This window comes from Sylvia atricapilla, chromosome 14 (genome assembly GCF_009819655.1).
Source record: "Sylvia atricapilla isolate bSylAtr1 chromosome 14, bSylAtr1.pri, whole genome shotgun sequence".
NCBI lineage: Eukaryota > Metazoa > Chordata > Aves > Passeriformes > Sylviidae > Sylvia > Sylvia atricapilla.
Genome location: NC_089153.1, coordinates 4,692,633 through 4,708,161, shown reverse-complemented (window position 1 = coordinate 4,708,161; position 15,529 = coordinate 4,692,633). Strand labels below are relative to the sequence as shown.

Genomic DNA, 15,529 nt, shown 5'->3' with positions numbered 1-15,529 from the left:
ATTCCTGGTTTGATTTGGCACTAAACTGTTCAGAATGTCATCTGCTGTTTTGGGTCTGGGAGACACACAGTGCCATATTGATGCAAAGTTTTTGACCGAGCTTTTGAGGAGGGCTGGAAAAGCCATTTAGGTTAATAGTTAACAAATTACAGTAATAATAATCCTTCCCTACCACCTCAGGGTGCATAAGATTCTGCCCCGGTTCCCAGTAAATCAGTGGCAATGAATTTATTAATTTCAGCTGTGCAGACATGTCAAGGCTGTGCTCAAATTCTGCTGTTTTGGTCTCTTAGCAACAAAAACGTGTTTAGATTGTAAGCATGATAAAATAAGACATTTAGACATAGTGGATGTTCTCATATATGCATATGGCTTGTTGGTGGGTGGGAAGGGATCATCCTTTTTTGGAATGGAGGGGCTGAAGCGGATGGAAAGCAGTTGGCACAGCCAGGGCACAGTGCTGGGGCCTGTCTGAAGCCCTTGTGACTGTAGTTGGGTTAAATCCAATGAGTGAAAGGACTGGATTTGTAGCTGCAGTGAGGAAGAGCTTTAAAGGCAGCATAAACTTGCAAGCTCTAGTCCTGTGAAGCAGCAGTACAGTTTGCTTCTGTTTTTCGTGGGATTATTGAACAGCCTGTGTGAATAAAGGGAACTAGTACCATGTTATCACCGCCTTCTGCAGTAAGAAGGCTGACGCTATTTAAAACACAATAAAAAACACAAGTGCAAATCTTCCCCTTTGAGGTACCATTTTCCTACAAGCAAGAGGTATTATGCATTTGAGTAGGAAACACTAATTATTCTTATTAGAACTGGGCACTGATTAGTTTTAACCTTTTTAGCTCTTCAAGATTTGCCAAGGCTGTTAAAGTGAAAGCTCAGGTGTTAAGCAGATTAAGCGATTACTGCTGTTAGCCAGTCAGCAGACAAAATAATCACCATAAGTAGTTTATTTCAGGGCAATAACGAGATGAGATTCTACTCCTCAGGCATTTTGGGGGTGGGGGGTTCAGGGTAACACCCGAAATGCAAGGGCTGGCTCTGGGGTGGTCAGTCCTGGGCAAAGCATGCTCACGTGTCTTGGAGCAGAGCTCAACAGTACATCTGAGGGCTTTGCTGCTGCCTTCTGGTACAGCTGAACCTCCTCTACCTTTGAAACTGAAATAAGGTTGCCTTTCTCACCTGAAGAACACCTGAGCAATTTAGGGGAAACTAATAGCAAAGCCTGGAATCTGGCAGAGTCCAACATTCTTCTCAGTGGTCTGGATGTGAGGACAGTGCATGGCATGGCTCTTCAAAGCCCATGGAAGGGGGAAATGACAGTAAGAGAAGAGAAAACTTCAAGTTCCTGATGGGAGTGGAAAAAAAGCGTAAACAACACAGGTAGTGTTATCCACCTGCTTGGAAAAATGGAGAAGAATTGAGTCAGTTCTAAACTCCTCCATAAAATTCCTTATTACTGTGATATCTCTTCAGAGACCTAAAGCTAAAAACTGAAAGTCCAAATCTTGTGTTAATCAGCTGCATGAAAGGGTTGAGCTTTCCAAGTCTTTTGCAAAACCAGTAAGGAAAGAGATGGCTGGAATTGTTGTCAGGGAACCATTCATCTTTATTCAGCTTTACACTGTAGCAGCACTCCACTGTACAGAACTCGCTTCACTGTTGTGCACTTTCTGTATTCACCCTCCTTGGCCCTGAGGTGGTCAAGAATGAGCCTTTCTGGGTTGGAATGACTCCATGGCATTGGGAACCAAGGGAGGAAGAGAGATTTGGTGTGTGCAGGCCAACCTGCAGTGCCTTTCCCAGTGAGCCAGTCCCATGTAAAGGGATTCTCAGAGCAGCATTTGGTGTGTAAAACTCAAAGAATCAGATTTAGGAAGCCAGCCAGTGGGGAAGAAGTTATTTTCCTACTAAAACCATGGGCTAGGAGGTATGAAGGAGCATTGAGGAAAGAAGTTTTGATGCTGCCCACGTACCTCTAGCACAGCCTATGATCCACAGCACTGCAGGGGCCGGCACCTGGCAGGAGGGAGGATGGATTAAACCGGGAATGCCAGTGTTAAATGGATCCATTTGTTTTAGTTAATGACTGATACATTGTGTTACAGGTGCTAACTTGTAGTCATGTGGATTGGCCTGTGGGGAAAAGGTCTGGACGTTCTATTTTTGTCCAGTGCTTCCATGGGAGTACCAAGATGAGAAATGCCATTTGGTGGTAGTGTCAAAAAATCTGGATAAATGGGCCTGAAATGGCCCAGGTGTCTCAAAGGATTGGAGTTACCTGTAGCACCCTCTGCTGTTGGCTTACAAGTCCTTATGGTATTCCATAACCCTTGCACACTTTTCCACCAGTTTATTCAAAGCTGGATTTAATTCTTTAAGTGGCTTTGTGAGACTGTGAAGAAAACAGCACCCAAAAAAATCTGAGAAAACAAATTCCAGCCCTAGAAAACCAACCAAACCCCAAACTTGCTTTGTAATAAAGAAAATATGCATTGGAAACCATATATTGGTTTAGGGGCATTTGCTTGTCTAAGCCTATGGGAAAGAAGGACCTCTTCTGAAGAATGAAAGCGTCTTGGAGAGGGGTGTTCTGCTGTGCTGCTGTGGGGTTCCAGCTGCTCCCAGGGTGACACATGGCACCTCCTCCCTCTTGGAGCAGGTCTCCCACATCCCTGAGGATGAGAGCCAAGAGCTGGGTACGGCCCAGCACTCGTTAGCCATGTTGGCAGATGGAGTTCTCCAGACTCTTGGCTGCAGCTCCTCTCCCCTGAAATGTTCAAGTGGAAAGATGCAGAATATGCAGGTTTCAAGGGAGAATCTTTCCCTGTTTTGAAGCCCAAGAAATTAATGTGAGATAACACTGATAACACCTCTGTGCCAAACTTCTTTGGTTTCTCTTCCCTATCTCCTCTTCCCTGCATTCCTCCTTATGACTGCTCTTTTAATCCTAGAACTCTGTTTCTCTCCATGTTCAGCCAGTTAACCTGGTCTTTCTGGACCTGCCTTTTGTCCTGTGTACACAAACATTTTGGATTTAGGTGGTGGTTTTTTTGCTGTTTCTCTCTTGAAGGGAAATTTGGTATAAGCTCTCCAGGTGGGATATGGAGCTGCACATGGCCCATACCTGGCCAGAGCCTGGTCAGCAGTGCTTGCCCAGCCACTGTTCTCTGGGGGCAGAGTGACTGCTGCCTGGCTAAGGGTGCCTTGCAGTAGGAGCTGGTTTATTGGTTCATGTTTATAAGTTCACCAGAATTTAGAAGTCCTGCTGCTTCTGAATGTTGCTCATCATGTCATGGGTAGCTCCCTGCCTGTCCAGAGCTTTGGAACCCATCTGTTTCTCCTGGCATCTCCTGCAAGAACCTGTGCCAGGGCAGGCAGCTGTAACACCCTGGGCCAACCCATGTGTAACCTCAGCCCTCACTCTGCTGCAGGGCCCAGGGAATAAATGGGCACTCACTGTGCAATGAAACCCTCTCAGCTCCACCACACACTCAATTCCTCCCGTTTTCCTGGGACTTTTTGTTCTCCAGGTCGTTTGGCACGTTCCCTCACTTGAAGGCCACCTTTGAGCTCAGCCTGCCCTACCTGTGTCCTCTCTGTCTTCAGAAATGTGCTGTTGCTTAACAATACCTGGCTGGGGAGAAAAAAAATGCAATTCAAGGGGAGGATAAGAAGCAAGGCTGCTGCCTGTCCAGACAGTTTGTTGTCATTAACACCAGCTTTTGGTTTTCCTCTGTGCCTGTCTGATAGGAATGAACACAGCCGGAGGGACGGCGCTGAAGGTGGCGGGTGTGTCAGCTGCAGTGTCTGATGAATCTGTTGCCGGGGATAGCGGCGTGTACGAGGCCTCTGTACAAAGGTACACAGCAGATCTCTCTCCAGGACCAAGGCAGTGACTCAGCCTTGCACAAAAGTCAGCTGGAATACTGCTGGTTATGACCTCTCTTTCTAGTATGGTGGCTTAAGCTCTCAATCTCAGGTTTCTTAATATTTCTGAAAACACCTGTGAGTAGGTCGAATTTGATTATCGAAATGACCGATGCTTCCCTTAACAGAAGCAGCTGAAAGGAAGCTCACAGAGAGCTGTTTGAACAGCTGGCATGTTTGTGAAGGTGCTGCTAAGCTGTGGCTGCTGCCTTGGTGGGAGGAAGTGGAGCCATCTGGCAGGTGGAAAGCTCCCCTCCTCTCAGCCAGTGACAGCCCTCAGTCAGCGTGAGAGGACTTTGGGATGTTTAAGGAAGAGAGCAGAAGCACCTTGAACTGCCTGGTGGATGTGCACATGCAGTGATGCAGTTCCCAGGTGCTAGGAGCAGGATGTGATGCCCACAAGACTTCTCCCACTAAGGACACAGCTGGGAATCACTGCTCTTGCTGGTTTTCTGGATAGTCTGTGGGGGCTTTGTCAAAGAGTTCACTGGAAGGTACTGATCTTGCCTGTACCTGGTTTGGCTGCATCTAACCTGGATTTTCCTACTGTTTTTAATAGCACTGAGATGAATTACAGGGTTGTTCGTTGCAAAACACGACTGTAGAGGTGAAATACCACTCATCTCAGCTCCCCCCCCCCCATTCATTAGCTATCTTCATTAATTCTCTAGATAAATGAGTAATTTTTATGTTTACAGCACAATTCAGTTTGACAAGGGAGTGCAATGCTTCTGTAAATCAGAGCTCCTGGGCTCAAGCAGTCAGCTGGGAGTCCCAGGGCCCCTGTGTCCCTTCAGTGGGGTAGGGAGCTCTGTGGAGAGGGGAGTGGGACAGTCACAGAAGGCATCCCATGCACACTCACACGTGATGTCAGTGCTGTTTGGGCTATCAGCTTCCCAGCCCCTGTGGTGCCTACAGTGTCATTTTGGTGCCTCTCCAAGCGGTGAGGGTGGGATGAGCCACCCTCTGCAGCTGAAATGTAACAAAATGCAAGAAAGTGCTAAGCAGTAATACAGAAAACACTTAAAAGAGAAGAATGCTAATCCTGTTTTCATGTGCTACAGCATAGCCTCTGGAGTCAATTAGACAATGAATGCAGTTTTGGGGACTTTCAGTGCATAAAAACTTGGGAGGAGGGATACATTTGGAGGGAAATGATGCAGAATAGCTGTTTCCAGCAAGGCCAGTCAGTGTACTCTGTCACTTTCAATGTGCTTAAGAAAGTTTGATTTCTTAAAGAAACAAAGGAATTACTTAAATCTAATAAAAGTTGAGAATTTTTGCTGTCATGATGCAGGACAGGATTGCAGTTGTTAAGTCCTATTGCTCTTGCTGGGCAGTCAGCCCTTTTTACTAAAAACCAGTCAAGGGAACCCTTCAAAAATCCCCCACTGCCTTATTTTTGCAGTCTTTTGTGTGGCTTTTTTTTCTTTTGGCAGTGAAGAGGGAAGACATATGACTTTCTGCTGATAAGCACTGTAATACATACCTCTAAGGCTGATTGCACTTACTTCTTAAGGGGCTTTCTTTTAGCTGCTAATTTTACAAAATCCATATACCAAACCACTGAATGGAAGGGAAAAGATCTTGTATCACCTAAATGCAAACACTTCAATAAGAGGCAAATCAAATCCTTAATTACCTTGATTCCTTTCAGACCTTGTGTGTCAGAAGTGATGGTGTTTGACAGTGACGATACAGAAGCAGTTGGAACAGCCAAAGTGCAAATTGCAATGAGGTATGTGCAACATATTTTACTGGATTTGCCTTCCAGTGGAAAGAATGATAAATGGGATTTAAAAGATACTGCTTTCTGTGCTGTTTTATTCTCCTGTCCTTTTTTAGTGTAATTAAGAATTACACTTGACTCCAGGAGGTTCTTGGCCCAGTTGCCCTCTTTCATGTCAGTGGAAATCAGCTGGTGATACTGTGGTATGAGGGTGCAAACCAGCAACAGGAGCACTGGCAGTGCTGGGCTGGAGAAAGCCTTTGGCTGGGTTGCAGAATCCTTAAGGGGGCAGCTTGGGTGGGGAAAACTGCTGAGAATAAGTGGCAGTCACAATCCCTGACCTCATGTGCATCCCACAGTAGTGGATAAGGTGTAGGAGGCAGGCACAAAGGCAATACCTCCTCAAATGACTTTCTGGAGGTTATGTAGGATTTGAGAAAAATAAATAGCACAAAACTCATTTGTCAAGGCCATCTGAAGCAAAAGGTTACTCATGACATCCTCACTGTTGTACTTCAAGTATTTTTACTTTTTCTGTATTGCAGCCTCTCAAAAAATTGTGGCTACAATACAGCAATTCAACCAGACCCCAGGAAAAACAGTGTGCATTTCATCAAATCTACAGTCCATTGTATCTGAATCCTGAAGTTCTGGATGTTCTGGACTGTTCTATATTCTGGATGCTCTGGTAGCAAAACTTGATGTAATAGGAAACTGGTTTTATTTTAAACTATGAGCAAGTCATGGTCCCATTATAGCTGTTGTCTTGTTTGTAATTTTTTTGTCTTGTTTGTGTGGAATACTCAGCCACAAAGTCTAAGGCAGACTTCTCTAATAATAATGCTTTTCTCTGTCTTTCTGATTCAGATATGATGACAAAAATAAACAGTTTGCAATACTAGTCATCCAGCTGAGTAATGTTCCAGCATTGCTGTTACAACAAGATCAAAAAGTGTAAGTGGATGAAATAAACACACTTGATATATTCGTGTTGGATCCCAATGAGAATGAAAGTGAGAAGAGCTTATGATTTTTCACACTCTTAAAAATTTACCCTTCCTTAAGTGTTTCTACACTTTGTGTAGTGACACTTAGGAACTAATAATCCTGTAAACTGAAATAAGGTGCAGTTTTTTTCCTTAAAGGTCTGTATTTGCAAGGGAAGGACTTGCTTGGAATTAGCACTGGCTAGTCAGGTTCTTAATTGTAGCAATGCCTTGAGCACTTGAATCCAGTTAAGAGGGGGAGCTTGTCCTGCTGCAGAACTCCTTGGACACCTGCACAGGGGTGGGAAAATGTGCAGCTACTACTAGATTCATTCCAAGCACAAGGCCTTTAAATTCTGCTGTGTGCTGAATAAGCTGACAAAAATTGGATTCATTTTTGCTGTTCCTACCTACATAAGGTAGGCATGTGAGCCGTGTGACAGGTTGCACAGATGTAAACAGCCAAACCATGTAAAACAGGATGCCATGATGTCTGATCTCAAAGTTCAGGAGGATGAAGTCTGTGGCACCTCGTGCCACTTCACATCTCTGACGCTGTGACGAGATGTTCCTTTTTCTCAGCTGACTGCAGCTCCAAAGAATGGAAAGGACAGCGGTGCCGACAGTGCCTAGGCTGGCTTTCCCTGGGGGGTTTGTGGGGAGCTGCACACTGCAGGGCAGTGCTGAGGGCAGTGCTGTTCCCACAGGAACATTCGTGTGGCTGTGCTGCCCTGCTCAGAGAGCACCAGCTGCCTGTTCCGCACCCGGCCCGTGGAGCCTTCAGACAATCTCGTGTACAATGAAGTGTTCTGGGTTTCCATCTCCTACCCGGCTTTACGCCAGAAGACTTTAAGAGTTGATGTTTGCACTGTAGATAAGTCTCACCTTGAAGAATGTTTGGTGAGTATCCAGCTCTATTTTGATACCTTTGTGTTTGTTTCCTCTTTTTAATTAGGCACGTTGTTACACTCTTGAGGCATGGCAATTTCTGTGAAAGCTTTCCTGATTATCATCAGCTATGTGGTCTCACCCACCAGTGTTCTTTGCAATGGCAATTCTCATCAGGAAAAATAATTATGAGATAAATGTTTTGTTACAGAACTACCTTGTCGGACTACTAGATAGTCTCCTTCACAATTTGATGCTGAACTCTAACTAGTTTTCTTCTTTTTGGAAACATTTATGGTATTGCAACTGAGAACCAATTACTTTGGGTTTGGATACATCAGGTTGTGTACTAAATGCAATGTATTTTAAAATGACAAGGCAGATGAAGAGAAATGGGATATGCAAAGCTTAAACATCTGAGGTTTGGGCAGTGATTTTTGTCAGCCTTGCAAATTTCTTGAAAGGGACTTATCCTCTCCTGTTCCCTTCTCTTTGTTCCCTTCTCTTTCTCTTGGAAGCTCTGGCTGTAATTTCTCCCTGGTGCAGTAGCGCTGTTAGTACGTCTGGATTCTTGTACAGTGGAGCTGTGGTGAAACACTTGCTACTTAGATTGGAAGCTCTTGACAATGCTAAAAATAATTAAACATAAACCATTACTAGTGGTGTTGAAATGGGATAAACAGGCAATTTTTCTTTTTGTTGAATTTGCCAAAATCAAGCAGTCCTAAGATTTTCACTCTGATTTCTCTTGACTGGTGTGCTAGTTGTTCATTTTGGTGTAACACTAAAACTCTGTTCTTGTTCTCAATAGGGTGGAGCACAAATCAGCCTTGCTGAAATATGTAGATCCGGAGAGAAATCAACACGTTGGTATAACCTCCTTAGTTATAAATATCAGCAGAAGCAAAACAGGAAAAGTAAACAAGGAAACAGCCACTCTGACGTATCCTGCACTGAAAAAACAGTAAGAACAACTGCTTAAATTAAACAAATCTCTTCTAAACAGGATTATCAAGAGGGTTTGTGTGGCTGTTACTATGGAGAAGTGAAGGCTGGTGTGTTTGTATTTACAATTTGAATGTGTCATTAGGTGCAGCAAAATAATTAAGTTGATGATTCCAGATATGCCCTTGTCCTGGGCTAAACACTTACTGAAATCTGCTGCTCAGGAAGCTGAGGGATGTGGTGTGAGTGATGTGTGAGCTCCAGCAGGCAGTTCAGTGTTGCCATGAACTTGCTGGGCAAGTCAAGGCAGAGTTTGCACGTGCAGGTACAGAAGGTGCTCCGGCTGGGGCTGCACACCTGTATGTGCTGGGGGAGCTGGGCCAGCTGTGCTCACAGCTGGGGCTGGGGGCTGCTCTGGGGCTGTTCTCACCACAGAGGCTGGGCATGCTGCAGTCTCTGAGAGCCATTTCTTCACAAGAAGCCTCTTTTTTCCCCTCAGGACTCTGTCTCAGCACTCTTAGAGCAGACAGCTGTGGAACTGGAAGCTGTGGAGAAGAAACTGGAGGAAAGCAGAAGCACTTTAACTAGTGGAGAGAGCTGGTAGGTGGCATCCCACCATCTTGTTGCTGTGGCATGATCAGAGCATTTGGGTGCAGAGAAAAAAGCAGATGATAGTGAGCTGTGGGAGGCTTCTTCTTTCTCTGTTTTGGTGAAAAATCCTGTTTCTTCTGTTCTGGATGTTGTGCTTAGAAAATGAGAACAAAGCTGATAAATGTTGAAAATCGTCAGTAGCACTATGCTAATTTTGTTATTTCTACAGTCTTCTATGGATGCCCTGAAAATTCCACTCTGTGGTGCAAGGCTTTGCTTGAATTTTAATGTGGCTGTTCTTTATATGGTTCAGATTCAGATCTCCTTAAAGAGGTCCAACATTTGAAATAGAAAGCAAGCCTGACCAATGGGATTGATGGAGAAGCCTGCTGTGAGTTTAAGGGAGCTGAAAAGGGTCTTTAAAAAATGCTTCAGTTTTGTCCACTAACACTTTTTTATCTAAGATAATGGCATCCTGAGAGCTCCCCTCAAGACACACTTGCCTTGAACTCAGACCACATGGCTGAACCCTCATCTTGCTTCTCTTGAAGCCAAATCAGGATGAAGCTTTTGGCTGTAATGTGGTCTTCTAGTGCAGCTTCTCTCCTTTCTAAGCTTGTATTTGTGTAATCCCAGTGGCTGCAGGACCTGTCAGGTGCACCTCGCTGCCTTGGGGACATGTTTCTGTCCAGCAGCTTACAGGAGACACCTCCTGCTCCAGCACCAGGGTATTGTCCACAAGAGGCCAGTTCAATAACAAAGCTCTTCCTTTCAGGCAAGACGAAGAGGTTCCTGACCTGGAAGAACAGGATGAGATCAGTGAAAATGAAGCAGAGGAGGAGGAAGAATTCTGTGCTGGAAAATCGCTGTGGGAAACAGAAGAAAGTCTGAATTCCCAACTGCACACAGAGATAGCAGTGAAGGTACAGTCAAGGCCTTTTGAACAGAAAGATGATTTAAGCTTCCCGTTTCTCAGCTGACTGAGTTGTTGCTGAGCTGAGCAAGGCTACAGCAGTTATTTGAAAGTTCATCACTGATGATTAAATGTTTATCTACCTGAAATCTTTGTAAATAACTCTGTGTGACCATTTTGTCCCACAGTTAGTACATCACCATTTCATACCTTCTTTTTGCTGCTCATGAAAAGTGTTTTCATTGATGTGACAGTGGTTTTGACTTTGTTTAATTCTGAATGGAGCTGTAGTCACACAGGGGTGTGCTGTACACAGCTCTCTCTGTGCATTGATTTGGATCTTTGCTGGAGATGCACAAGAGGTAAGGTAATGGTCTTTAAAATCATACCTGCTCTCTGTGGGATTGCCAGGTCACAGGGATGTGTTGGATCCACAGGCAAAGCCCCTTGGAATCCATTGTGTTGTAGAGCAGTCAGTGGATGCAGAGCCCTTAGGGAGCAATGCAGGTAATGCAGCAGAGCTCCAGGAGTGAAGTGTCAGGACACACTGCATGAGAAGGGCTAAACAATGTCTGGGTTTGAAGGCAACAAGCACAGATGGGGCACAGGTGGCTGTCACAGCCCTGGGGGTGTGTCCTGGGCACATGGAAAGCTGGCATTTACACTGCACTGTGTGTCTTTCAGGTGGATAAAGAGACCAACACAGAGAGCCTTGCACAGTCCTCGACTGTAGTTCGTCCAAAAGACAAAAGAGCAGCAAATCCACCCCAAAGTCAGTTTGTCAGGGGCAGCACCATCATCCGCTCAAAAACCTTTTCCCCAGGACCGCAGAGTCAGTACGTGTGTCGGGTAAGGAACACGAAACCTCAGCTTCTAAGGGCTTGTTTTCACTCAATTTCTCACAGAAACCCAACAGTGCTTTCTTCTCTCCCCCTCTGACTTCAGAAGTTGCTCTGTCCTCACCTCCTGGGCAGTATCTTGCCTTGGAACTAACACCATTAAGCACAGATTTATCAGATGTGTATCTGCATATATATTTGTGGCACATGCAGCTTGTTGAGATGCCCAAACTGACCTGGAAGGGCTGTCTCTTATAGTGATGAATAAGCTGCATATTGAACTGTTGCTTGAAGTGTTCTGTGCTAACTCAGCTCTGTCCACCTGACTTCAGATGAGGGAAACATAAAACCTTCATAGAGATGGAAAGGTAAGTACCTGATAATACCAGCAAAAAACTGTGGAAACCTGAAAGTCACCAGTGTGCTTTGTATGAAGGTAACTGAACAGGCCATGTGTTGGGTCAGATGTCACTTCTTCTGCTTTGAAATGTTTGTTCATAATTATTTTCTGAATTGAGGGTCAGAATGAACTATAAATATCTTGTCTTTTAAGTGGAATTGGCAAACAAGCAAGCACTGTCTTTTACTACACATGACCTGTCCCAAGTGGACAAGCCCTTAATACAGCTGAGCCAGATGTGCAGTGTAGGTTCTGCCTGCTTCAGAATCAGGTGCTTCCAGAGGAACAAACCTTACTCATTCTGCAGCAGTGGCCTGTGCTTGACTGGTACAGGTGCTGTGTCCCTGCACACAGATCCCAGTGCCTGTTCCCCTCCTCCCTCAGCTTTGAGAAGGGACATGAGAAGGGAATTAAAATGAAACCTTGCTTGAGCTGAGCTCTTTGTAAGAGTCTACAGACAAGCACAAAATAAGGTAGGCTGTGTGTAACAAGCAACTCTTCAGCTGATAAACCCAGGGGGAGAGCTTTCAGGTAAACTTGCCTCTTCCACCACTAGCCTAAAATACAGGGTATAGAAAAATACAGATTAGAGAAAACAGAAATCTCTAATTAAACAGCCCCATGTTTTACATATGCTAGGAAAGAGTACTATTTTTATTACTACTTACAGCTTATTTTTCTGGGTCATTTTGCTCAGCCTAGTTACTTGCCCAGGAGAAGAGCAGTGGGGCAGAGTCTCATATCATAGCCTAATTTAGTGTCTCTCTTTGCTCACAGCCTATTCCCAAAAAGGGACAGAGTTCAAGGCTTTGTGGCAGGATCTGGCTGTGCCAGTGCATGTTGTCTACCCAGACTGGGGTGACAGCTGTCTGCCTTTCACAAAACCTCACAGTTCTGCTGACAACACCCTCTGGTCTCGCTGATAGTGTGTGTATGCACTGCTTGTATTTCTTTCAGGAAAACTTTGTGTTTTCCACCTTCCTTTTCAGCTGAACCGCAGTGACAGTGACAGTTCCACACTATCCAAGAAGCCCCCCTTCGTTCGGAATGCAATGGAGAGACGAAGTGTCAGAGTCAAACGGGTAAGAACGTCACCACTTCTTTTTTCCTCTAACACAGACACATGCAAAAACCAGAAGACTGTTTTAAAGGAAAAATTTGCAAACATAAATCAGTTGCCACATGCTTTCATTCACAACCTTTTCTTTGTGTGCGAGAAGTCTCTCAAGGGTTCTTTGAAATACCAGATTATGACAGAACTCATATGAGTTGGAACTAATTTAAAACAATTAATTTAGGAAAATGCGTCCTGGTATTTTCCATCTTGTCAGAGAAGCAGCACCGTTTAGCTGTGTTTATTGTTGTAAGATTCTTAAGTATTTATAATAAATTTGAGGAGCTGGAAAAGAAGATGAGGAGAACAAAATCTAAGGTGACTGTTTTAGTGATGCCATGGCACACAATAAACCCCTGTGCCCATTGTGATGGTAATCACTAAAATTCCCCCAGAACACTGACACTGAACTCCTAAGCAGATGGTTTTCTTGGGACAGTCTGTGTTTGAAACTAGCAGAAGACAATACGCCACTGGAAAAAGCAATCACAGGTTTTTCTGCAGCACTGTGGATTCATCTGAAGATGAGACATTAAACTTAGGGGGAAGGTGTGCAAGCAAGACTTGTTCTATTTGGAGAAGCTGCCAAGGAAGAACTTGAGTGGAAGCACTGAAATCAAAACACTTAGCTATAAGAGTTCCTTGAGTTTGTGGTATCTGTCAAGAGAGACTGGAGAGCAGGCTCAATAGAGATGGTTTGTGTGAAGAGAACCATTAGAAAGATGGGTCTCATGATGTGTTTGGCACTTGCTGGGTGGAGTGGTCGGGACAGTTCCCTCACTGTGTTCACACAGCCCTTCTCTTCCAGCCTTCAATCAAGTCCTTCGGTTCAGAGCGCCTGATCCGCACCTCGCTGGACCTGGAGCTGGACCTGCAGGCTTCAAAAACCTGGCACGACCAGCTGGTTCAGGAGATCTCAGTGCTGAGGGAACTGAAGGAACAGCTAGAACAAGCTCAAAGTCAGGGTGAAAAAGAATTGCCCCAGTGGGTGAAGGATGATGAGAGATTTCGGCTGCTGCTGAGGCTTGTGGAGAAACGAGTGAGTCACACCTGCCTTGGGGTTTCGTTCTACTTGGTGGAGAAATTTTGGGAAAAGGGGACTTTGGACAGTCAGTAAATGAAGCCTGAGCACTGCTGGTAATTCTTGTCTGCCACATATGGCTCTATCAAGCTGTCAGTCCTGAGCCCTTGCATTCAGCAGCAGAGATTTGCTGCCCTAGCAGAGGTATGAATATGAGAAGTCACAAATGCCATCTGTTCTGCCAAGCGTGTCCCCCCAGTCTGCAGGAGGTGTGGTGTGTGGTGGTTGGCACTTACCTTACTCTACATCACACCCTCCCCCATGCACAGGGCTCCTTCTCAGCTTCTGGGATTTCTCAGCACCTCTGCTGGCACCAGGCACAAGCTATGCTTGGGAGAGAGCTGTGCTCTTTGGGGTGCTGTGTTCTTGTGTGGGCTAATCTTCTGCCTTAGAAGATCTATCAGGAACATACAAAGAGAGTAATGACAGAAGCCACAGGCTGGAAGGACACTTTAAAGAAGCTCTCTCCCTTAGAATGGTTAGTTGACAAGCTTCAGTTTAGCTTCTGTGGCTTGTGACTTCCAGAGTCAACAGTTTCCAAACCCCTCAGACCTGCAGCTGAAATACTGCTGTGTTTGGAGATGAGTCAGGATAAGATAATTCCTCCTGGAGACACAAACAGCTCTTCTCCATTATTCATTTAGGTGCAAAATCCAGAACACAAGTGTGAGCTCAAGGCTGATAAAATGATGAGAGCTGCTGCCAAGGACGTCCACAGGCTGCGAGGGCAGAGTCGAAAGGAGCCTCTGGAAGTGCAGTCATTCAGGTAATTATAGGTATAGAGCAGGAAAAATTGACTGCTACCATGTTTTTTTTTGTGGATGACTGAGATGCTGAGGAGCAAGACTGGTCTCTGCAGAAGTAGTTAACTGTTCTGCTTAAACAAAATTTTCTTCTGTATTTTTATATCAAAGTATAAGGTCTGACTCAGGGAAATTAGTTGCAGCACTGCACATGATCAAAGCAACCAAGATTCTCCAAGTCATTCCCCAACAGGAAACAAAATCTTTAACACAGAAGCAGTCCTTTGCTTCCCTAAGTAGCAGACCCAGAAAGGAAAATGCCCTGAACCTTTCTGAAATGCCTTTTGGAAAGGTCAGTGTTGTGGGTTTAACTCATGTCTGGTAAGTAAATAAAAGGTGTAGGTTGTTAGAGGATGTACATCTGCTCCTTGTGGGGACAGCTGGTGGGATAAATTCTCATGTGGATGATGGACATTTCTGGCAGGATTTCTGTTGCATTAACAGCTGATCATCTTTTTTCAGAGAGAAAATGGCATTTTTCACACGGCCAAGAATAAACATCCCAACGCTCTCTGCGGACGATGTGTGATCACCATAAAGTATTTGCTTTCTGGACAATGCTACAAATGCAGATTGGGTTTTGAAGTTATTTATGTGGTATTATGAAGGTACCAAGGCATTTGTATATTAGAGCTTTTGTCAGTATGTGGATGTTTTGAAGATTTTTAGGTTAAAGTTATATCATCACAGAAACCAGCATTAAAGTGACAAGATTGTATAGTTTGTATATTTAGGAATGTATTTTTGGGAAATAGAATTTTAAATAAGAACAAATGCAGCGTAAGGTGCTGTTATTCTTAAATAATGCTGTTTAGACTTTTTGTACAGCTCTACCTTTTAGAGGTTTTACTGCAATAAAATAAATTTGAAGGAACCTCACCCCTACCTTCTATGATGTTCTGCATCAGACTCTCCTTTGAGTGATGTATTTTGTACCCTGTGGGGAATGCTGGGAGCCAGCTGGGACTCCCAAGTGCTGTGAACGAATTCTCTGTGAGCTGTGAAGCATTTGTGTTTCCTGCCAGGTCATAAAAGTAGGTGTGAAGTTCAGAATACTTGCACTTTTAACATTTGTACTGCAGCTCATGTCTGTAATGGGTCTGTTAAGGTAACGTGGGGAGCCCATTGAAACCACTGCTGTGGGAGGAGGGCTGCAGGTTTAAAGTCCATTTTAGGTTTTTCCAATAAAGTGACCTTTCTGGACAAACCCGCCTTCTTGCTTTTTGTCTTGAGTGAATCTTCTCATCCCCTGGCACCTAAACTGGGGCTCTTTAGTGTCGCCAGCTGGAAGCACGTAGCTTTTCACGTCT

General features: G+C 44.6%; 1 protein-coding gene across 1 annotated transcript in view; it reads left to right on the top strand.

The window, feature by feature from the left end:
- The window catches only part of WWC1 (WW and C2 domain containing 1), a 66,275-nt gene extending 50,849 nt beyond the window's left edge, over positions 1-15,426 (top strand). The window contains exons 12-23 of the mRNA XM_066328953.1: positions 3,754-3,862; positions 5,588-5,668; positions 6,527-6,613; positions 7,353-7,545; positions 8,345-8,497; positions 8,978-9,078; positions 9,845-9,992; positions 10,667-10,831; positions 12,211-12,303; positions 13,144-13,374; positions 14,061-14,182; positions 14,682-15,426. Of these exons, the coding sequence (XP_066185050.1) occupies positions 3,754-3,862; positions 5,588-5,668; positions 6,527-6,613; positions 7,353-7,545; positions 8,345-8,497; positions 8,978-9,078; positions 9,845-9,992; positions 10,667-10,831; positions 12,211-12,303; positions 13,144-13,374; positions 14,061-14,182; positions 14,682-14,748 (1,550 nt within the window). The 3' untranslated portion in view covers positions 14,749-15,426. The remainder of the gene's footprint in view (positions 1-3,753; positions 3,863-5,587; positions 5,669-6,526; positions 6,614-7,352; positions 7,546-8,344; positions 8,498-8,977; positions 9,079-9,844; positions 9,993-10,666; positions 10,832-12,210; positions 12,304-13,143; positions 13,375-14,060; positions 14,183-14,681) is intronic.
- Positions 15,427-15,529: the final 103 nt, after the last annotated feature.